This window comes from Sinocyclocheilus anshuiensis, unplaced genomic scaffold (assembly GCF_001515605.1).
Source record: "Sinocyclocheilus anshuiensis isolate Anshui unplaced genomic scaffold, SAMN03320099.WGS_v1.1 scaffold2171, whole genome shotgun sequence".
NCBI lineage: Eukaryota > Metazoa > Chordata > Actinopteri > Cypriniformes > Cyprinidae > Sinocyclocheilus > Sinocyclocheilus anshuiensis.
In genome coordinates this window covers 748,709-766,652 of record NW_015537929.1, presented here as the reverse complement: position 1 = coordinate 766,652, position 17,944 = coordinate 748,709, and the positions used below count along the sequence as shown (strand labels likewise).

Genomic DNA, 17,944 nt, shown 5'->3' with positions numbered 1-17,944 from the left:
ACACAAACTTCCCAGAATACCGAGTGCCCTGTTGGTTACAGTGTTTACTTCCTTTTTAATTATATTTTTATTAAATATTTATTTATTTGTGAAAAATACTTTGTCTTCTAGAGTATGTTTATTTTACACGTTTACTTTTTAATCCAATTTCAAATTATTTCAAATTTCTTAAATATTAATTAAAATAAATAAAATTATATCGGCCATCGGCCACCCTGCTTTCCAAGATATCGGCATCCATATCGGTCAACCACTACAGGAGATGGATACAAAAAAAATGTCAAAGGCTTTATCAATGCCTAGAAGCACAGTGAAGTGTATTATTAAGAAGTGGAAGGTATTTGGTACAACACAGACCCTCCCCGGATCAGGACGTCACTCCAAACTGGATGAAAGAGTCAGGAGGAAACTGGTCAGAGAGGCGACCAAGAGGCCTACAGTAACTCTGAAGCAGTTGCACGAATTTATGACAAAGAGTGATCATTGTATGCATGTGACAACAATATCACAAATTGTATGGGAGGGTTGCAAGAAAAAAAGCCACTCTTCAAGAAAGGCTACATGCAGTCATGACTGAACTTTGCCAAACCACACCTTGAAGATTCTGAGGCAGATAAGACTAAAATTGAATGATTTGGCCTCAAAACCAAACGAAATGTCTGGCGGAAATCCTATACAGCTCACCATCCAAATGCTTGAAGTGGGCCGGTATGCCCTGTATATACACAGTACCGGCACTTCTGAATTTTAGTCTTTAGCGTACTGGCACTTTTTTGTGCGTACTGGCACTTCTAACATGTTGCCGATAGGCCTACTCAGAGTCAAAGCGTCAGTGTCTGGTGAAATATAACAGTATATAAATCACACTACCAGGAGGGGTCACCTCTCATCTCCACAAATCGCGTGAATGAATGCAAGTGGAGTCGGTCTACCGCAAGGGTTGTCGCTCTTCAACTGTCAGGCCAGTGCGAGCCAGGCGGGGCCAATGCTGCGCTTCCACTGTCGGACCACCGTTACTCTAAAAGCCGAGAAGTGTATAATTGCAGCCTGGAGATCTCCAAAACTGGGTACCGGCACTTCTTTTTTTCCACTTCAAGCACTGAGCATTCCTACAGTAAAGCATGAAGGTGGTGCTATCCTGTTATGGGGTGTTTCTCTGCAGCAGGTACTGGAGCACTTGTCAGGATAGAAGGAAAAATGGATGGGGCAAAATACGGTCAAATTCTTGAAGAAATTCTGCTGCCCTCTGCCAGAAAGTTGTCAATGGGAAGAAGGTTTACCTTCCAACATAACAATAACCCAAAGCACACAGCAAAACTGAGCACACAGTGGTTGAAGGAGAAAAAGGTCTTTACATGGCTTAGTCAGAGCCCAGACTTAAACCCCATGGAAAATCTGTGGAATGACTTGAAGACTGCAGTCCACAAATTTTCACCATAATATTTAACCGAACTTGAGCAGTTCTGCATAGAAGAGTGGGCAAATATTGCAAAGTCTAGATGTGCAAAGTTAGTAGAGACAAATCCCAACAGACTAAAGGCTGCAATTAAAGCAAAAGGTGGTTCAACAAAATACTGACACAATGGCATTGTTTTTCTTACGTTGTTGTTATATCTGTCACTTGGATGTTGTAAGTTGCACTAAATACAGCTGGATAAAACAAAAACTGTGTCCGTCTTCATTTCAGGCTTCAAAGCAACAAAATGTGATTATTTTAAAGGGAGGGTGATTCTTTTCTATACCTACTGTATGTGTTATTATGCAGGGTTATTACAGTTTATTTAAAAAATGTTACTTGAAATAAAATAAACAATAACTGAAATAAAATATCAAAACCTTAAACTTATTTTTCTTATTTTAACTTGATATACTAAAATAACTCAAACTAAAACTGAAATAAAAAAAATAATTGAAATTATGTGGGAAATGAAAACATTCAAAATGTTACTAAACTATAATAGTATTTGAATGATACTAAAATAGCACTGATTAACAGCATAATGTGTTGTCGTGTGACATTTATGGCCCTTAACAGTGCAGATTTGACTTATTTATGCACACAGATGTGACAGAGAGTGACGTAACACATTTTCAAGAGGTTTGGGGTCTTCCGGTCTTCCGAGTGGGAGGTGATGTGAGTGCGGGGCTTGGTGAAGTAGCACCCCTCCTAATGCCCTTGCAGAAAACCTGTGGCACCAGGACTGTGTGGCTGCTTCATCTGTGTCCATCTCCACACAGGCTGCTCTCAGAGAAACAGACTCAGAGATAATTGTATAGCTTGTACGTGTATTGTGGGTCAATCTAACATGGATTGGTCAATAAAATTCATAGATGGAATATGCTGCTATGGAAACACTGAATACCACTTACTTGAAGTAATTTTTCAGGTTCCTAAATGCCTATAATTTTATTTCATTTCAGTCAGTGACAAATATCTGTGAGTCAAGAAATGGTGAACAAAAATATAAAAATGTCATGAAATGAGTTTGCTTGTAGTTTGACGACAGTTGCAACAAAAAACATTGTTATATGCATATACTCATGAACCTCAGATTATATTTTGAAGTCAAAATCCTTATTAAAATACAAACACAAATTGTAACATTTTGTTTTTGTTTAATAATCCAAATGATGAAATTTATAGTACAATAATGAGAAAACAGATTGTTTCAAAAATGCTCAAACATACATCCATACATTAGGTTTTCACTTCTTAGATTTAATCTATGATTGCAGAGCCGTTTACTGTTTGTTTTTGGGCTTTAATACTCAACAAGCCACCTTTCTCTAGAGAAGATGTGACTGACATTGGATCCACATCAACCGGGAATTGGCACTTCTGACAAACAGAGTCCACAATTGTGCCATCTGATGCCAGCTGACTCGAAAGAAGAAAGAAAAGAAATTAAATTTAAAAAAGACACAGAATATAATAAGATGTTGAGTAAAAACACAAACAAAGCCCAATTAATGCTCTTCATTTTTAAAAGAAAAAAATCAGTGAAGAGAAAGCTTGCTATTAAAATAGCTGTTAGAATTTATTTTGCTTACCTTTTCTGCACAGACTTGGATTGAATTGTTGGTAGAGGTTACAGTAACTTCTTCTGGCGCAAACTCACTTACATTCACTGTGAATATATACATATCTCCAACAGTGCAGATTTCCCCCTTTGAAAAACAGATGTTGGTTAATTCAAGTTCATATTAATCATATGTTCATTGCAGAAGTCTACACAGTACAGAACTCACATTTGAATCACTGCTTGCCATTGTAGATTTGTTTCGTTAGAAAGGAAACAAAGTTAAGTACACCTAATCCAGCTCTTTAATTCACTGAAAAAAAATTAGTCTGCTTTGTATTTGGTAAGCGTTTGATGCTGATTTTCTCGGTGTAATTTTCTAGAACAGTCCAGTCCTTACTTTTATACCACTGGCTGGTTTTGGGTGAGGCTAGTATGATGTCTATGTGCAGAATGTATCATATATGAGAGAATAGATTCATCTTGTAGTATGATAATAACATCCTGTTTCTGTTCAGCCCTGCATTTATTTGAAAAAAAGTCTCGGACAGAAATTATGATGGAAAACTAAATGTACTGTTGATGGATTATAAATGTGGCATTTGATCACGGCTGAAATATGAGACTCGACCATAGACTGTATAGGAATCAACCTAGCAACAAATACAGATAAACACATCAGCAGCTAGAGAGCAGATGTGAAATTCAGATCCTCATTACAGCTGTCAAATCAAAACTAAATAACCGGACGTTCACTTGTTTTTTTTTCGTGTACGTCATGGAAGGTTAATGTTAAGTGTGTACAATAAATCAGACCCCTAAATAACTTCAAAATCTTCCTCTGGCTTGGACTCTCAGCTCAAGTCGGCATGGGACTTTTATTCTGAAACGTCCGCAGGTGTGGTGGCCATTTCGTTTACCGCTTTACTACCTCTAGCTTCATCTCGGTTTCGTAATCCGGTTCGTTGACGAATTTTGTCGGCGGGCTTTTTTAACGTGACAAAAATGTACATCTAAAACTATTTTCACTTTAAAAAATTATCACAAAACACTCGCAACACACAAAACTGATAAGCCAGATCCCGATCTACTCGTTTTTAACTAGACGATCCCCAGCGCCTGGCCAGGCAGAAAGGCCACAATGAAGCTCACAGACAATGTGCTGCGGAGTTTCAGGGTTGCGAAGGTTTTCCGAGAGAATTCGGACAAAATCAACTGCTTTGACTTCAGTTCGAACGGCGAAACTGTAATATCGAGTAGCGATGACGACTCGATTGTCTTGTACGACTGCCAGGAGGGAAAGTAAGTCGCTTTTTCCTACAACTGGCTAGTGTTGTTCCGCGTTGATTTGGTCTTAACGGGCTCTTAAAGCATTGATCTTGGTTACAGGAGCATTCCTGTGTGAAATGTGAAAGATTAAGAACGACTAGTACTGTAATAAGATTTATGAATTTTACTGTTCATAGAGAGTATTGTGGTTTGGACGTGTTTATGTACAGTAGCGATGTTCGATTCGTTTGAGTCGGATCTTTTCAGTGATTCAGTTGAGTTTATTCACTGACTGACTGAAACCAGAGCCGTTTTAATGTTTTATTCGCTGAATCATGGCGGTAACTAAATATACTGTAACACATACATTTTTAATAAACGCCGCTATTAATAACTGGTATGGCTTTATCGTAATATGCTACGCTCGAATGTCAAGGACCACGAAATGACGTAAAAGAACCGCATTATCTTTAACCGGATCTTTGAAATGACTATTTCGAAGGAACCGATTCGCGGAAATGAGTCGAATTTACAGTCTGAATGAGAGGTAGTCGCGTGCTAACCGTTAGCATCCACGCCTCCTTCCGAGCCCGCCTTAGTATTTTGTTTTTAATGTTGTGTTTCATGATACAGACACACACATAATTGCATGTTTCTAATTAAGCAACCAGATTAACTTATTTATTTCCTCGTCTATGTCCTTTATATCAGACCCAAACGGACGCTTTACAGTAAGAAGTACGGTGTGGATCTCATCAGATACACCCATGCCGCCAACACTGTTGTCTACAGCTCCAACAAGATTGATGGTAGGACTCCTTATAAAGTCTCAGTATGATATTGTGTTGTTTAAGTTCCTATGCCGTTCAGTTGTGTCATACCCTCATGGGACCCTCCTGGGGCTTAGACTTTTGTCCTTTGTAAAAGACATTATATTTTAGTGAAGTTCCCTGAGACCATGCATGCCACATTCAGGGCTTTTTAGAGATATCAAATGTTTGGAGGCTTGATCATAAACACTCCCTCTCCTTGGTCTTTAACTATGACTGATATTGACAGAATGATCAAATTTAGCACTCTTAGGGGAATCTGATAATGTTTTGTAATTATTATTTAAATCTGGCTAATTTGTAGAATTTAATAATTGTTTGTTGTGAATAAACATCTCAGAAAAAGGTTATGGGGTTTCAAATCGGAATATGACTTTGTTACGAAATTGCAGAATTTTCATACATGTCTTCTGTAGAGGACACAGGACAAAAATCATGTTAATCAGGCATTTTGGGGAGACACAAGAAGTCAGAAGGGAAAGAAATTACATATCAATATTCCTATGAAAATATGGGATATTCTTATGAAAATGTTGCTAAGTTATTGCTCCCATTATAACACTTTTTTTTTTCATTATGGTTTCCCCCAAGAACACATTCATATGCAAATTAGATGCAATGTATAGATACATTGTATAGAATGGGAATACCAATTTATGGATATTTTATGCACATATTCCAAATCATTCTGATATATCTTTCATAATAGTTGAGAATCATCATTTGTAGAAAGTTTGGCTAAAAATAGCCTTAAACCTAAAAACTGATTGGTGAATGAAAAAAATAAAACATTGTTTTTGCCTATACATGCCTTTTTGTGTCTATTTATTTATCTGAATAACTTAGTCCTGGCGTCCTCTACAAAGGACGAAATATGAATAAAATATCTTTTTTTTTTTTTTCAAACATGTTTTTTCTCCATTTGTTTCTTATGCTCCAACCAATGTAATGACAAAAAACAACAAAATTCATACAACTTTTTTTTATGGTTCTCAGGATAAAATGTTATCCAGGAGTACATTGTTAATTGTGCCTTTTTATTTCTTTGTTTTTCATATTATGACAGCATTTTCCTGCAGTGTGATATGCTTTATTTTACCTAAAAGTAGAACATTTTCTATATATATATATATATATATATATATATATATATATGTATATATAATGTTTATTATTTATAATTATTTGTTTATTTTTATGTTTAAGTGATTTTCTCAAAGCTTTACTGCTGAGGTTTGTGTCTACCTGTGCCTGCTCTGGGTTGAGGTAGTTGTTTGTACAGTTTTTAGGGTCTGTTATTCTGCCCTGTTAAGGAGCTAACTGTACAGACTACTGCCTTGCCCAGGGTTGAGCCTGTTCATCTGACACCGTATACAGTACATTTTATCGATTCACTTGTAAAATCTTACTTTGACATGCTATTGGTATTTTCTTCTCACTACCAATGTGGTACCACAGATACTATTCGATACCTGTCCCTACATGACAATAAGTACATTCGCTACTTTCCTGGACACAGTAAGAGGTGAGGATCTGTGACATTAAATATATTGTTGTTGTTGTTTATTGGCATTTGATTTATAGGGCTTGTTTTTGTGTATTTTATCCTGTTTCAGGGTTGTTGCTCTGTCTATGTCTCCTGTTGACGACACATTTATTTCTGGCTCCCTTGATAAAACTATTCGCCTGTGGGACCTTCGCTCACCTAACTGTCAGGTAAGCAGTATTTTTATTTTGGGTTAGTGTGTGTTTTTCTTGTTAGTCAATACTAGATTGTAATCTAGGTTGTGTTCACAGGGCCTCATGCACCTGCAAGGCAAGCCTGTGTGCTCATTTGATCCTGAGGGGTTGATTTTTGCTGCGGGAGTGAATTCTGAGATGGTCAAGCTTTACGATCTACGCTCCTTTGATAAGGTAATTGTATAAAACTGCATCTTAGAAGAAGTAGTGATATTTGTCTTTTAAATGATGAAAATGAATACATTTGTATCACACCTCCTGCATCAGGGTCCATTCGCCACTTTTAAACTACAATATGAGCGAACCTGTGAGTGGACGGGTCTCAAGTTCAGCAATGACGGAAAGCTCATTCTGGTCTCCACCAATGGAGGAACACTCAGAGTGCTGGACGCTTTCAAAGGAGCCGTGCTCCACTCATTTGGGGTGAGAAAATAGTGTCATTTTGAATAGGTTTTGTCAAAGTTTGTGTTTAAGATGGTGTATCATGGAGTTTCTTTCTTCCTCACTGCAGGGCTATAACAACAGTAAAGGTGTTATTCTGGAGGCCTCTTTCACACCAGACTCTCAGTTCATCATGATCGGTAAGTCTTCACCAATGGATTCAGAAAGGACTAGAGATTAGGTTGCAGAAAGTGATGCCTGTCTCCTCAACATTTTGATTTTCAGGATCAGAAGATGGCAAGATCCATGTGTGGAATGCTGAGAGTGGAATGAAAGTAGCACTTCTTGATGGGAAGCACACTGGTCCAGTCACCTGTCTACAATTTAACCCCAAATTCATGACCTTTGCCAGTGCCTGTTCTAACATGGTAAGACTTAACCATAAGGTAGAAGCCGATCTGATATTTTTGTTACAGTTTGCTCCAAATGGAATGTGTGCACTCAAAACGCCCTCCCAACACTGATCACTGGTGAAACATCTACTTTCCTTGCATTTTTGCAGTTTGTATATATTGTTTGGATTTATGGAAATTTGCTAAACATTTACTCAAACTCATCTGCATCTTGGATGACCTGAGTGTTTCTTCATCGAAACCGATTTGGAGAAATTTAACATCATTGCTCACCAGTGGATCCACTGCAGTGAATGGGTACCGTCAGAATGAGAGTTGGAACAGCTGATAAAAACATCACAATAATCCAAAAGTAATCTACTCGACTCCATCGACTCAAGTCCATCATGTCTTGTTAAGTGAAAATCTGCATGATTGTAAGAAACAAATCCATCAAGGCATTTTAGCTTTAAACCGTCACTTCCGGCCATAGTTCTATAATAATGCTTCCTCCAGTGTTAAAAGTCCATCCCTTTTGTCTTTTCACATCACAATCCACCGAAATATTTGCACCCATTCACTTTAATAATAACAATTCTATTAATAATTTTATTATATTATATTCAGGGCTTAAAGTTCTCAGGCACCGTGCCGGATCTCCGGCGTGCAGCGTTTGGCTGTGGAAAAAAATTGTCCTACATTTAAAAAAAAATATCTTGTTGATTGATATCACTTTCGAGTCCATTTTCTAATAATTGCGCCAACAGTTGTTGCCTTCTCACCAAGCTGTTTGCCTATTGTCCTGTAGCCCATCCCAGCCTTGTGCAGGTCTACAATTTTGTCCCTGGTGTCCTTAGACAGCTCTTTGGTCTTGCCCATAGTGGAGAGGTTGGAGTCTGATTGATTGAGTGTGTGGACAGGTGTCTTTTATACAGGTAACGAGTTCAAACAGGTGCAATTAATACAGGTAATGAGTGGAGGATAGGAGGGCTTCTTAAAGACAAACTAACAGGTCTGTGAGAGCCAGAATTCTTGCTGGTTGGTAGGTGATCAAATACTTACTTCATGCAATAAAATGGACATTAATTATTTAAAAATCATACAATGTGATTTTCTGGATTTTTTTTTTATTCTGTCTCTCACAGTTGAGGTGTACCTACGATGAAAATTACAGATCTCTCCATTCTTTGTAAGTGGGAAAACTTGAAAAATCGGCAGTGTATCAAATACTTATTTGCCCCACTGTAATAGTATCCAATTGCGGAGTCGCAGCCCTGATGATTGGAGAAGCGCGACACTTTGAAAAAGCTGCTAGGCGCAATGTTCAAAGATGTCCATCTAGCGCATATTTACATAGAATAACTAATTAAAAAGCAGCGGAGCTTTGTAAACAGCTCGGAGTAATCATGTCATCTCCATAAAACGATATGATTGCTAGAATAAATTTACCGGGATTTTTTAAAAGGTACTGGTAATTTACCAGTACTGTATGTGTGAAAGGGGCTAAACTCTTCATCTGCATATGCCGTGAATTTGAATTGCTTAACGTTCATCTGAGAAAACTGTGTGCATTATCTCACTCGATTTGTAACATAAATCATTTATAAACCTTTGCCAACACAGGAGAATACATCAACCTATGTCTAAATATGCCATGTATTGTACATCGCGATTTCAAAATAAAAGTTTCTGCATGTGGCCAAATATTAAAATTAAATGGATTTAAACATTGTTTAATAATGCTGTAAAGTGAAACGTCACCAGGCTGTTGGCACCCTCTGCAGGTATTTGTTTTAATACATAATGTGTTTAAGTTGGTTATGTTCATATTATGTATAGGCATATTACATTATGTATTTTAACAGTGTTGTTCAATGCAATCATGTAATTTCTTGGTTTTGATATTTTATTTGAGCCAATTATTATTGGCTCATCGTTAGTTTATATATAAATAGTCATACTTAAGCCTGGTTTTCACTTAGGTCTGTTTGTGTTACTAAAAATATCAGATTACTCAGTTGTCAAAATAATCATTAGTTACAGCCCTAGATTAGTTAAAATATTTCTAAATACAACTGCATTGTTTTACTTTTTGTAATTAAAAGACAAATATTTTGTCATTGAAAATTTCTTAAAAATAGTATTAAAATATTGTCACGTTCTAGTGAACCAAGTATCTGCATTTTGTCTCATCTCTTGAGCACCGTCACACCCCTTGTGTCGATAAGCGGTGATATAGATCATAATTTTCCAAGTGTCTTCAGGTCAACCATATGTGACCCTGGAGCACAAAACCAGTCTTAAGTCGCTGGGGTATATTTGTAGCAATAGCCAAAAATACATTGTATGGGTCAAAATTATAGATTTTTCTTTTATGCCAAAAATCATTAGGATATTAAGTTAAGATCATGTTCCATGAAGATATTTTGTAAATTTCCTACCGTAAATATATCAAGACTTAATTTTTGATTATTAATATGCATTGTTAAGGACTTCATTTGGACAACTTTAAAGGTGAGAAAGCAATAACTTTGCCATAGTGTCCTCTCAAATGTTAAAGTTGCCACAGTCATTGCATGCTTTGCATGTGCTGCCCCGCCCTGCCCCCGGAAAAAAGTTCAGGCTCAGGATTTTTTTTGCTTTAAACCCTGTATATTGTATTCTATTATATTATATATTACCAATAATATGATTATTAAATGCTGCTTTTCATTTTTACAGGACAGTATGTATTATTACAATATAAGACATATCTTTTAATGTGATTAAAAAAAAAATCATAGTAAGTGTGGGAGCGTGGTCAGATTTTCCCACTTTTTTGTCTCTAGCTGATCACATGCCTGCTGCAGAGGATCCAATGGTGAGCAAATTATGTAATGCTACATTTCTCCAAATCAGAAGATTTGTTCAGAAGAAGAAACAAACTCATCTAAATCTTGGATGGCTAAAAGTCTCATTTTTGGTTGAACTATTTCTTTATCATAAAAGGAGGAATAGGGGCTTGGAATATTCAAAAACAGTGCCATACTCCCCGGCAGGTCTGATTATGGCTGTATAAATACTGCAGTAGTCACTGTGCACCAGCTGACAACCACTTATAATGTATGCTAAAATCTCACCTCCACAGGCATTCTGGTTACCCACGATTGATGACTGATGGGCCGCTGTCAGAGGTCAGCCTCTGTGATGTGTTCTTCCAGCAGGTGGCATCATTCACCTCTCTCTTGGAGTTTCAAACACGGAGTTGCTCACCGTAGGACTTTTGAACTGTAAATAGATTGGCCTTGATGCCAAGTTGTATTTCTTTGTTCATTTTATATCTGTATCATTAAAACTTTTTTGTAAAACTTTGTAAAGTAACCTGTTCACATTTTCTGTTTTGTTTATGAGGTTGTAACAAAGTGTTTGATCAAATTGACTTGTGTGGGAGAAGTAAAACGTTTCTGCAGATCTGCTCTTAGCTGATCAAACTACAGCAGAACTCAGCACCTGTAGATTTAGCATCTTGTGAATGTAGAAATGTCAATGGAACAATTTTTAAATTAAATATGCAACTGTCCAAAGACATGGTTTTGAAGGCTTTCAGACATGCTCAGCTGATGTGTAGCTCAACATAATTCCATCTGTGAGTGCAAATTGCTTTTATGGCATTCTTTTACTGGGTTTTGTTTTCTTGTTTTTATGTATTTTGCTTTTGCAATACTGGCATTCTTTTGAATCGCTTATAAAAACAAATCACATAACAATATACACTGACCACCCCTCTCTCAAGTTTCACTTTATTTTGTTCAAGTTACTTTGCACTTATTGAGGAAATGCTAGTTTTGAGGGGGAAAGGGGAGAATGTTAATTCGATGATTGTGCCATTGTAGCTGTTTTCACTTTAATTGTGCATTTAGGAAGCATACTACGAATTTAGCTTTGCAAGATGAGAGCAGGCGGCTGAGGTCGAAGGGTACGGTGCTTTGTGGCTAATAAATCGGATGTGATCTAAATTCTGTTGCTTTTATATGAAAAAATTATGTTGAACAAGACACCCAAAATACTGGTTAGTTACTTTTCCCATCAAATATGAGCTTACTATCCATTTTAGTTTAGCCTGCGTAAGGGTGACCATTTTTGGAGACAGTCACGTTATTTGGGGTCTTCTTGACCCCCACTGTAACGTTAGCTGTCCACGGAAATGCCCCCGTTTTACAACATGTTCTAAACAGCCCTCAAATACATTGCAAGAAAGTCCGATCACCAGTGATTATTTTCACCAACAGAGGGGGCTGCGAGCTACACTGATTACGCCGTTACTTCAGTGATGAGACATCGTTTATTCTGTTTGTATGTGCTTAATAACAGGATCTGAGCAGGGTGCCAGACTATTTTGCAAAAATTTCCACATCTTAAATCTACCAAGTGAGCAAGCACGGATTAAAACGCACAGGCTTGCCTAAGCTGCAGCATAGGGGCCCGACGTGTGCAGGGGCCTCGGATTGGCCAGACTATTTTTTTATTATTTTAAATTTACTTAAGCGCGAACAAAAAAAAAAAAAAGACCCTCACTGGCCCATAAGAAACATTAAAGGAGGATTTGTTGCAGAGCATCTGACAAAATTAATGTCTTGTATTGTAGAATGCACGCTCAGCACCGCCGAGAGTTCAGGTGAAAGAACGCAAGTAAAACGCGCACTCGCACCTTGACGGCCAGCGGGACAGGACCACGGGAAGATGAGTCCCCTGCACAATCTGACTTTGCTGCAGCCTAGAATTAAACTGCTGGTTTCGTTTGGCCAGAGGAGAACGACACTCGTTCGACACACTATTTCCCCGCTTAATACCCGTGTTTTGAGAGCGACTCCCTGATGTGCACAAATTAGTCTACATATTTAGGCTGTTATTAGTATGTAGGCTATAATAGGTTGTGTAGTTGTCTATAGCTCTGTATGATGTTTGAAAAATTTGGTCTCTATTTGCACTTGAAATATAGAGAGTAGCCTACTTTGATTATGGCTGTACTTATTGTTTGCACTTAATACACTAAGAAATACCTGTGTTGTTTATTATATGTTATTTATACTGTTTTTATTTCTATGTTCAATTTGTGAAAAGAACTTAAGTTAGGAGGTCAAAGGTTCTAGAAGCTCTTAATTCATGTAGGCTACAGTTCTAAGGTCTGAAGAGTCTCACATGAAATTATACAGGAGAGAAGCCAGTCAGTTTGTGGCAAAACCTCATACAGTGCTTGAGTGTTGTTGTCTTTTACTGCATATGATCATTCATACTCAGAAAGTAGAACTGAAATGACATTTATTACAAAAAGATTAGTCAAACAATTCAAAATGCACCTACAGACTATACAGTCATGTATTTGGTCATTGAGAATTTTTTTTTAAATGTGTAAAAACCTCGACCTCGTCTTCTCGTGAACCCAATCTCGTGTCTCGTCGCATCTCTCGAGTTAAGTGTCGGTGTTAATGATAATCAAACAAGAAAAGACGAGGAGAAAATCACTCCCTTCTCTTGATAGAATAGCATTTGTAGCTTTTATAGGAATTTATATATAGTGACAGTTGTGCCCTACCATCACATTCACATCTATGCAACCAATAAATAAATTACTAAATTGTTTACATGAGCACATATTTCTTCATTGATCTAGTCACTTGATTCTGCTCTCAAAATGCACCAGATTTATTTACTTAAAATTAAAATGAACAAAATTTCTTATGGGGGCATACCCCTGGAACCCCCTAGACTAGAGGAACCAATGTGCACTCACCATAGTCTCACAAAATCCTGTGGGGACACTGTAGGAATGGCTGTCTCAATGTGTGTGTGTGTGTGTGTGTGTGTGTGTGTGTGTGTGAATCTGTTTTCCTTTAAGGCAATACACTACAAGCAAAACTTTTTTTTTTCATGCACTGGTCAATTTTGAGACTATTTTGTTTCCATAACACGTCTTCTTCTTTCAGACTAGTAGAAAACAAGCATCCAAAAATACACATTCAAGTGTTTAATTTATTACCCTTTATTTAGTTGCATCTGTAAATTTCAATTACAATAGATATCTTGAAAGGCATTTTTCTTAAAATTATTTTTTTTCCCTCATGCCAATTCACTTACACCAAACTTTACAGTTTTATTCCTATCTTTATTCCAAGCTGGTTGTTCATCTATTATTCGCCTGGTTTATATGAATTTTTATTCTTAAAACATGGTGATTTTTTTTATTTCTCGGATGTTGACAGTATTTTCTGATTTATGGAGTGATTGATTTAATATGTCAAAAAAAAAAAATGGTGAATGTTGAACCTGGATTTATCCAATTTTCTGTATCCGTTTTGGAAATGTATGCAAATTAGTGCACTTTTAAGATATTTCCTAATTTGCATATGTAAACAACATTTCAGAAAACTTGCAATACAAAAATGCAATGTGATTGAATTAACTGGGAAAGTAGGGTGATATTTATTAGTTTTACCCTATTCACCTGTAGTGTCTTGTGTTAAGTTGGAAAATTGGTTTTCATGCTTCAACCTGTTTGCACTTTCAACCATCTTTTTGAATGTGTAAAGTAAAAAGGCAGTAGTTTTAAGGGTATATAACATTTATAAGTGATGGAGCTTCATATACAAACATGCACACCCAAGTGTCACCTTTTCCAAGAAAACCACTGTTTTACCACTTAGTACCGTTTGTCTATGAAGTGATAAAGACTGTGTAATTGCCTAATGTCTGGTCTTACAAACACACACACAGTCATTGTGAAGTGGACATTCCCAAAGGTTAAACCAATGTTTTTTGTCACACACTTCAGTGGTAAAAGGCTATCATTATACCTCTTAGCATGTGTGTGTATTTCTTCTCGGCCCTGTCCCTGGCCTCAATACCACACTGTTCCTGTTTGAGCGGTCTGAAACATCCACACTTCTGTATGCCATAGATCGTTGAATCTTTTTGTGTTTTCTTCCTCATCTGCCTGTAGCTGTGTGTTCTCACTTCTGCAAAAAAACTTTCGACATTTAAAAAAAAATGCAGAACCTGCAAGTCTACATTTTTTTTGAATCGGTTGATAATTACAGGCTGTGAGTTTTGATGCGTTGATGAAATGTTAACGTCCGATAACGAGTTTTTGTCTGAGCGTTATAAGCCAAACCGCACCATTGTGTGTGTGTGTGTGTGTGTGTGTGTGTGTGTGTGTGTGTGTGTGTGTGTGTGTGTGTGTGTGTGTGTACCAGTTCACCATACTACTGTATTTGCGTGTGGACCATGTATGGCACTAAATACATTTCTCCAGTAAAGCATAATGATTAAGGGGGGGTGGGGAGGCTCACACAAAGATCAGCCTAGGGGCCCCTGACCACCTTAATCTGCCCCTGCAAGTGAGTGAAGGTACGCTCCAATATATATAAAAAAAAAATCTATTTCACTTGCAACATTTACAGAAAACATATACTTTGTGCTTAAAATGTGGCTTTTAAAATGCAAAATAATACGTCTAATTAAGGATAGTCATTTCCAAGAAATAGTAATTTCCAAAAGCACAAACATAAAATAACATTTGAAAAGTTAAAGTTGTAGGCCTGATTGCTGTATACAGTATGCTACAATCAAAACGAAAATGATAAATACAATTAGAAACTGTTAAAAACATTTGTTGAAAACTGTTTACTAAATCAGAGGTTTTAATATCTAATCGTTTTCAAGTTTCATTTACATTTAAGCATTTAGCAGACGATTCGTTTTTGGAATGTGTTTTTGTAAAGTCATTATTTCATCATAATCATAATAATCAAACTAAACATCATAATAATGAGTAACTGTAATAATAGTATAAGGAACATACAAACATTTTTTTGTATTATTTTTATTTGATAGATAATAACAGAATCAAGCTGTTGATTAGGCCTACCACAGAAAATACGTTTGCCTCGTTGAGAAGTTAGAGCTTAACTTGTACTGAACCTGGAACACTATTTATAAAAAATATTAGAAACAACAAACATCTCCATGAATGAGTGAGTGAAATCGTTATGCTGGGAAGTTGCTGACTAATAACAGCATAGCAAAGCACCTCATTCAGTAATGCAGTTCCTCACTTACCCAAAAGAGGGTGGTATGAGTTTTGAGTCTACTTGTGGTTTAGGGGCATGACTTGAATCCCAAATACAATACTTACAAATCCATATCAAAAGATTTAAACAACTGGCCCCGGGGCGGTGTTGGGGGATGGTCAGGTTGTTACCCAAGGACAGACAGTGTGCCTGCTAAATTTGGGGCGAGAGGGATCGGGTTCCTTCTGCAAGCACACATGATCCTGTTCTAGTTACAGGAGCCTTCTCTCACACATTTGCTGCTCTCACATGCCCTCTCGCTTGGATAGCACACAGCCTCTCAAACACCAAACTCTCACTTCATACTGCTGCCTTTATATCATTTCTGATACAACACACAGCTCTGTCACTGACCGTTGATTGAAGATAATTTGTAAAAAGAAGATCGGCCAGGTGACCTGACCTGTGCGTCCAACTTCATCCAATTTCAGAAGGTCCCTTGGCGGGTAGGAAGGCACTACACTGACCCGCCATGTTTCTGGTTCTGGTGGTTACAGAGGAGCTGAGGGAGTTTCTGGCCCGGGCACGAAGTGGAACCGCCTCATCCAGGTGTTGATCAGAGATGGTGAGTGAGCAGCAGGGGGTCTGAGGGGTTCACTCAGTTCACAGAAAATTTAATGAATCAGAAAAGGTAAGGCATCAAGATTAGTATCTTGTGAACGAAAAATGCTAGTGCATTAACCAAGTTCACTTCAAGACTGAAATGAAACATCTGTTCCTACCTGCTTAGATCAACTGTCAGTGAATTTTAACCATCCTAATCCTAATCAAGGCTAGAAAATAGGATAAATGGGATTTCATGGGATAAAACTTTCCAATAGTATTACGACTATTTCAGTATCACCTAAATTATGTACCATGGTACAATGAGGGTGTCAAATGGCAATACAATGATTCTGAACGATTACCATATTCATGTAACATGGCATTTACATAGGACTCCAAGGTCAACTTCAATTAATACTTCAGTATATATGTCTAAAAAGCATAGTATGGCCATAGTACCCTAACCAAAAAACTGGTTTGTACCATGGTACTTTTTGGTACCTTTTTATTAGTGGAAGATCAATGTTTACTCAATTAATGGCTTGATTTTCACTTCCTAAATGGTTAAGAGCTCAAATGGTTAAGGTGTAAAACTGTATAAATAGGTAACATAATATTTTCCCTGATGTGAGATTCAACTACAATCTGTACTTGAGTAACAGCTAAGATTTTAAAACAGTGAAAAATTTAAAAATGTGAGGTTAATTAAAATTAGTCGAAATATGACTTAATGTACTGTTAATTTGTACTATGATTGGATATAGTGTCACATTATTCACTGACACTTATTGATTAAGCTAGTTATCAGAATATTAAATTTTGCAGTTTTATTTTTATATTAATCTTTATATTTAATTTATTGTTTGTTCTTAGGTGGAATTTTTTTATTTGTTGTTTTATCGTCCAGGTGTCACCTGACATGAGGAAATAGTAACAAAACACATTTCACAATGTATTTTGATTCTGCGTTCACATGCTGCTGTAGGTCAGATGACACTTCATTTGGCATAGAAACTGAATGGCTCTTGAGGGATGAACTGTGCAGAGGTCAAAGGAATGATGGACTGTTCTCTGTTGCAATAAAAGTGCATGTATGCAAGCGTGCATTTGCCTACGAGGCCGAGTGTCAGGTACTGTTGAAATGTTAGCTCATTATCAGATGACAAGATCCAGTTGCTGGGAAGGAAAGGGCAAAACGCTATCAAATTTGAGTGAAGTCACTGTCATTACCTAACCTGACTTCATGATGTGTGCATGTATTCCACATGGCTCCCGTCAAATTAAACAGTATAAAATGTGTTTTTAAGTATTTGACCTTCCAAAAGTTGGGGTCAATAAGATTATTTTTAATGAAAGAAATTAATACTTTTTTCCCAGCAAGGATGCATAAAATTGATCAAAAATGTCAGATAAGACATTTATAATGTTAGAAAAGGTTTCAATTTAAAATGAATCCTGTTATTTATTCATCAAAGATTCCTGGAGAAAAAGATTTCCGTAAAAAATATTAAGCAGCACAACTGTTTTCATAATTGATAATAATAATAATAATAATAATAAAGGTTTCTTTAGAACCAAATCAGAGTATTAGAATGTTTTCTGAAGGATCATGTGACACTGAAGACAGGAGTAATGGCTGCTGAAAATTCATCTTTGCCATC

At 36.9% G+C, this 17,944-nt stretch overlaps 1 protein-coding gene and 1 pseudogene across 1 annotated transcript in view; both read left to right on the top strand.

Moving 5' to 3' along the window:
* LOC107658105 (REM2- and Rab-like small GTPase 1) overlaps positions 1–2,326 on the top strand; it is a 6,084-nt gene extending 3,758 nt beyond the window's left edge. The window contains exon 5 of the mRNA XM_016446549.1: positions 2,041–2,326. Coding sequence (XP_016302035.1) covers positions 2,041–2,269 — 229 coding nt within the window. The 3' untranslated portion in view covers positions 2,270–2,326. The remainder of the gene's footprint in view (positions 1–2,040) is intronic.
* A 1,575-nt stretch (positions 2,327–3,901) lies between these two features.
* LOC107657994 (twinfilin-2-like) overlaps positions 3,902–17,944 on the top strand; it is a 22,937-nt pseudogene continuing 8,894 nt past the window's right edge.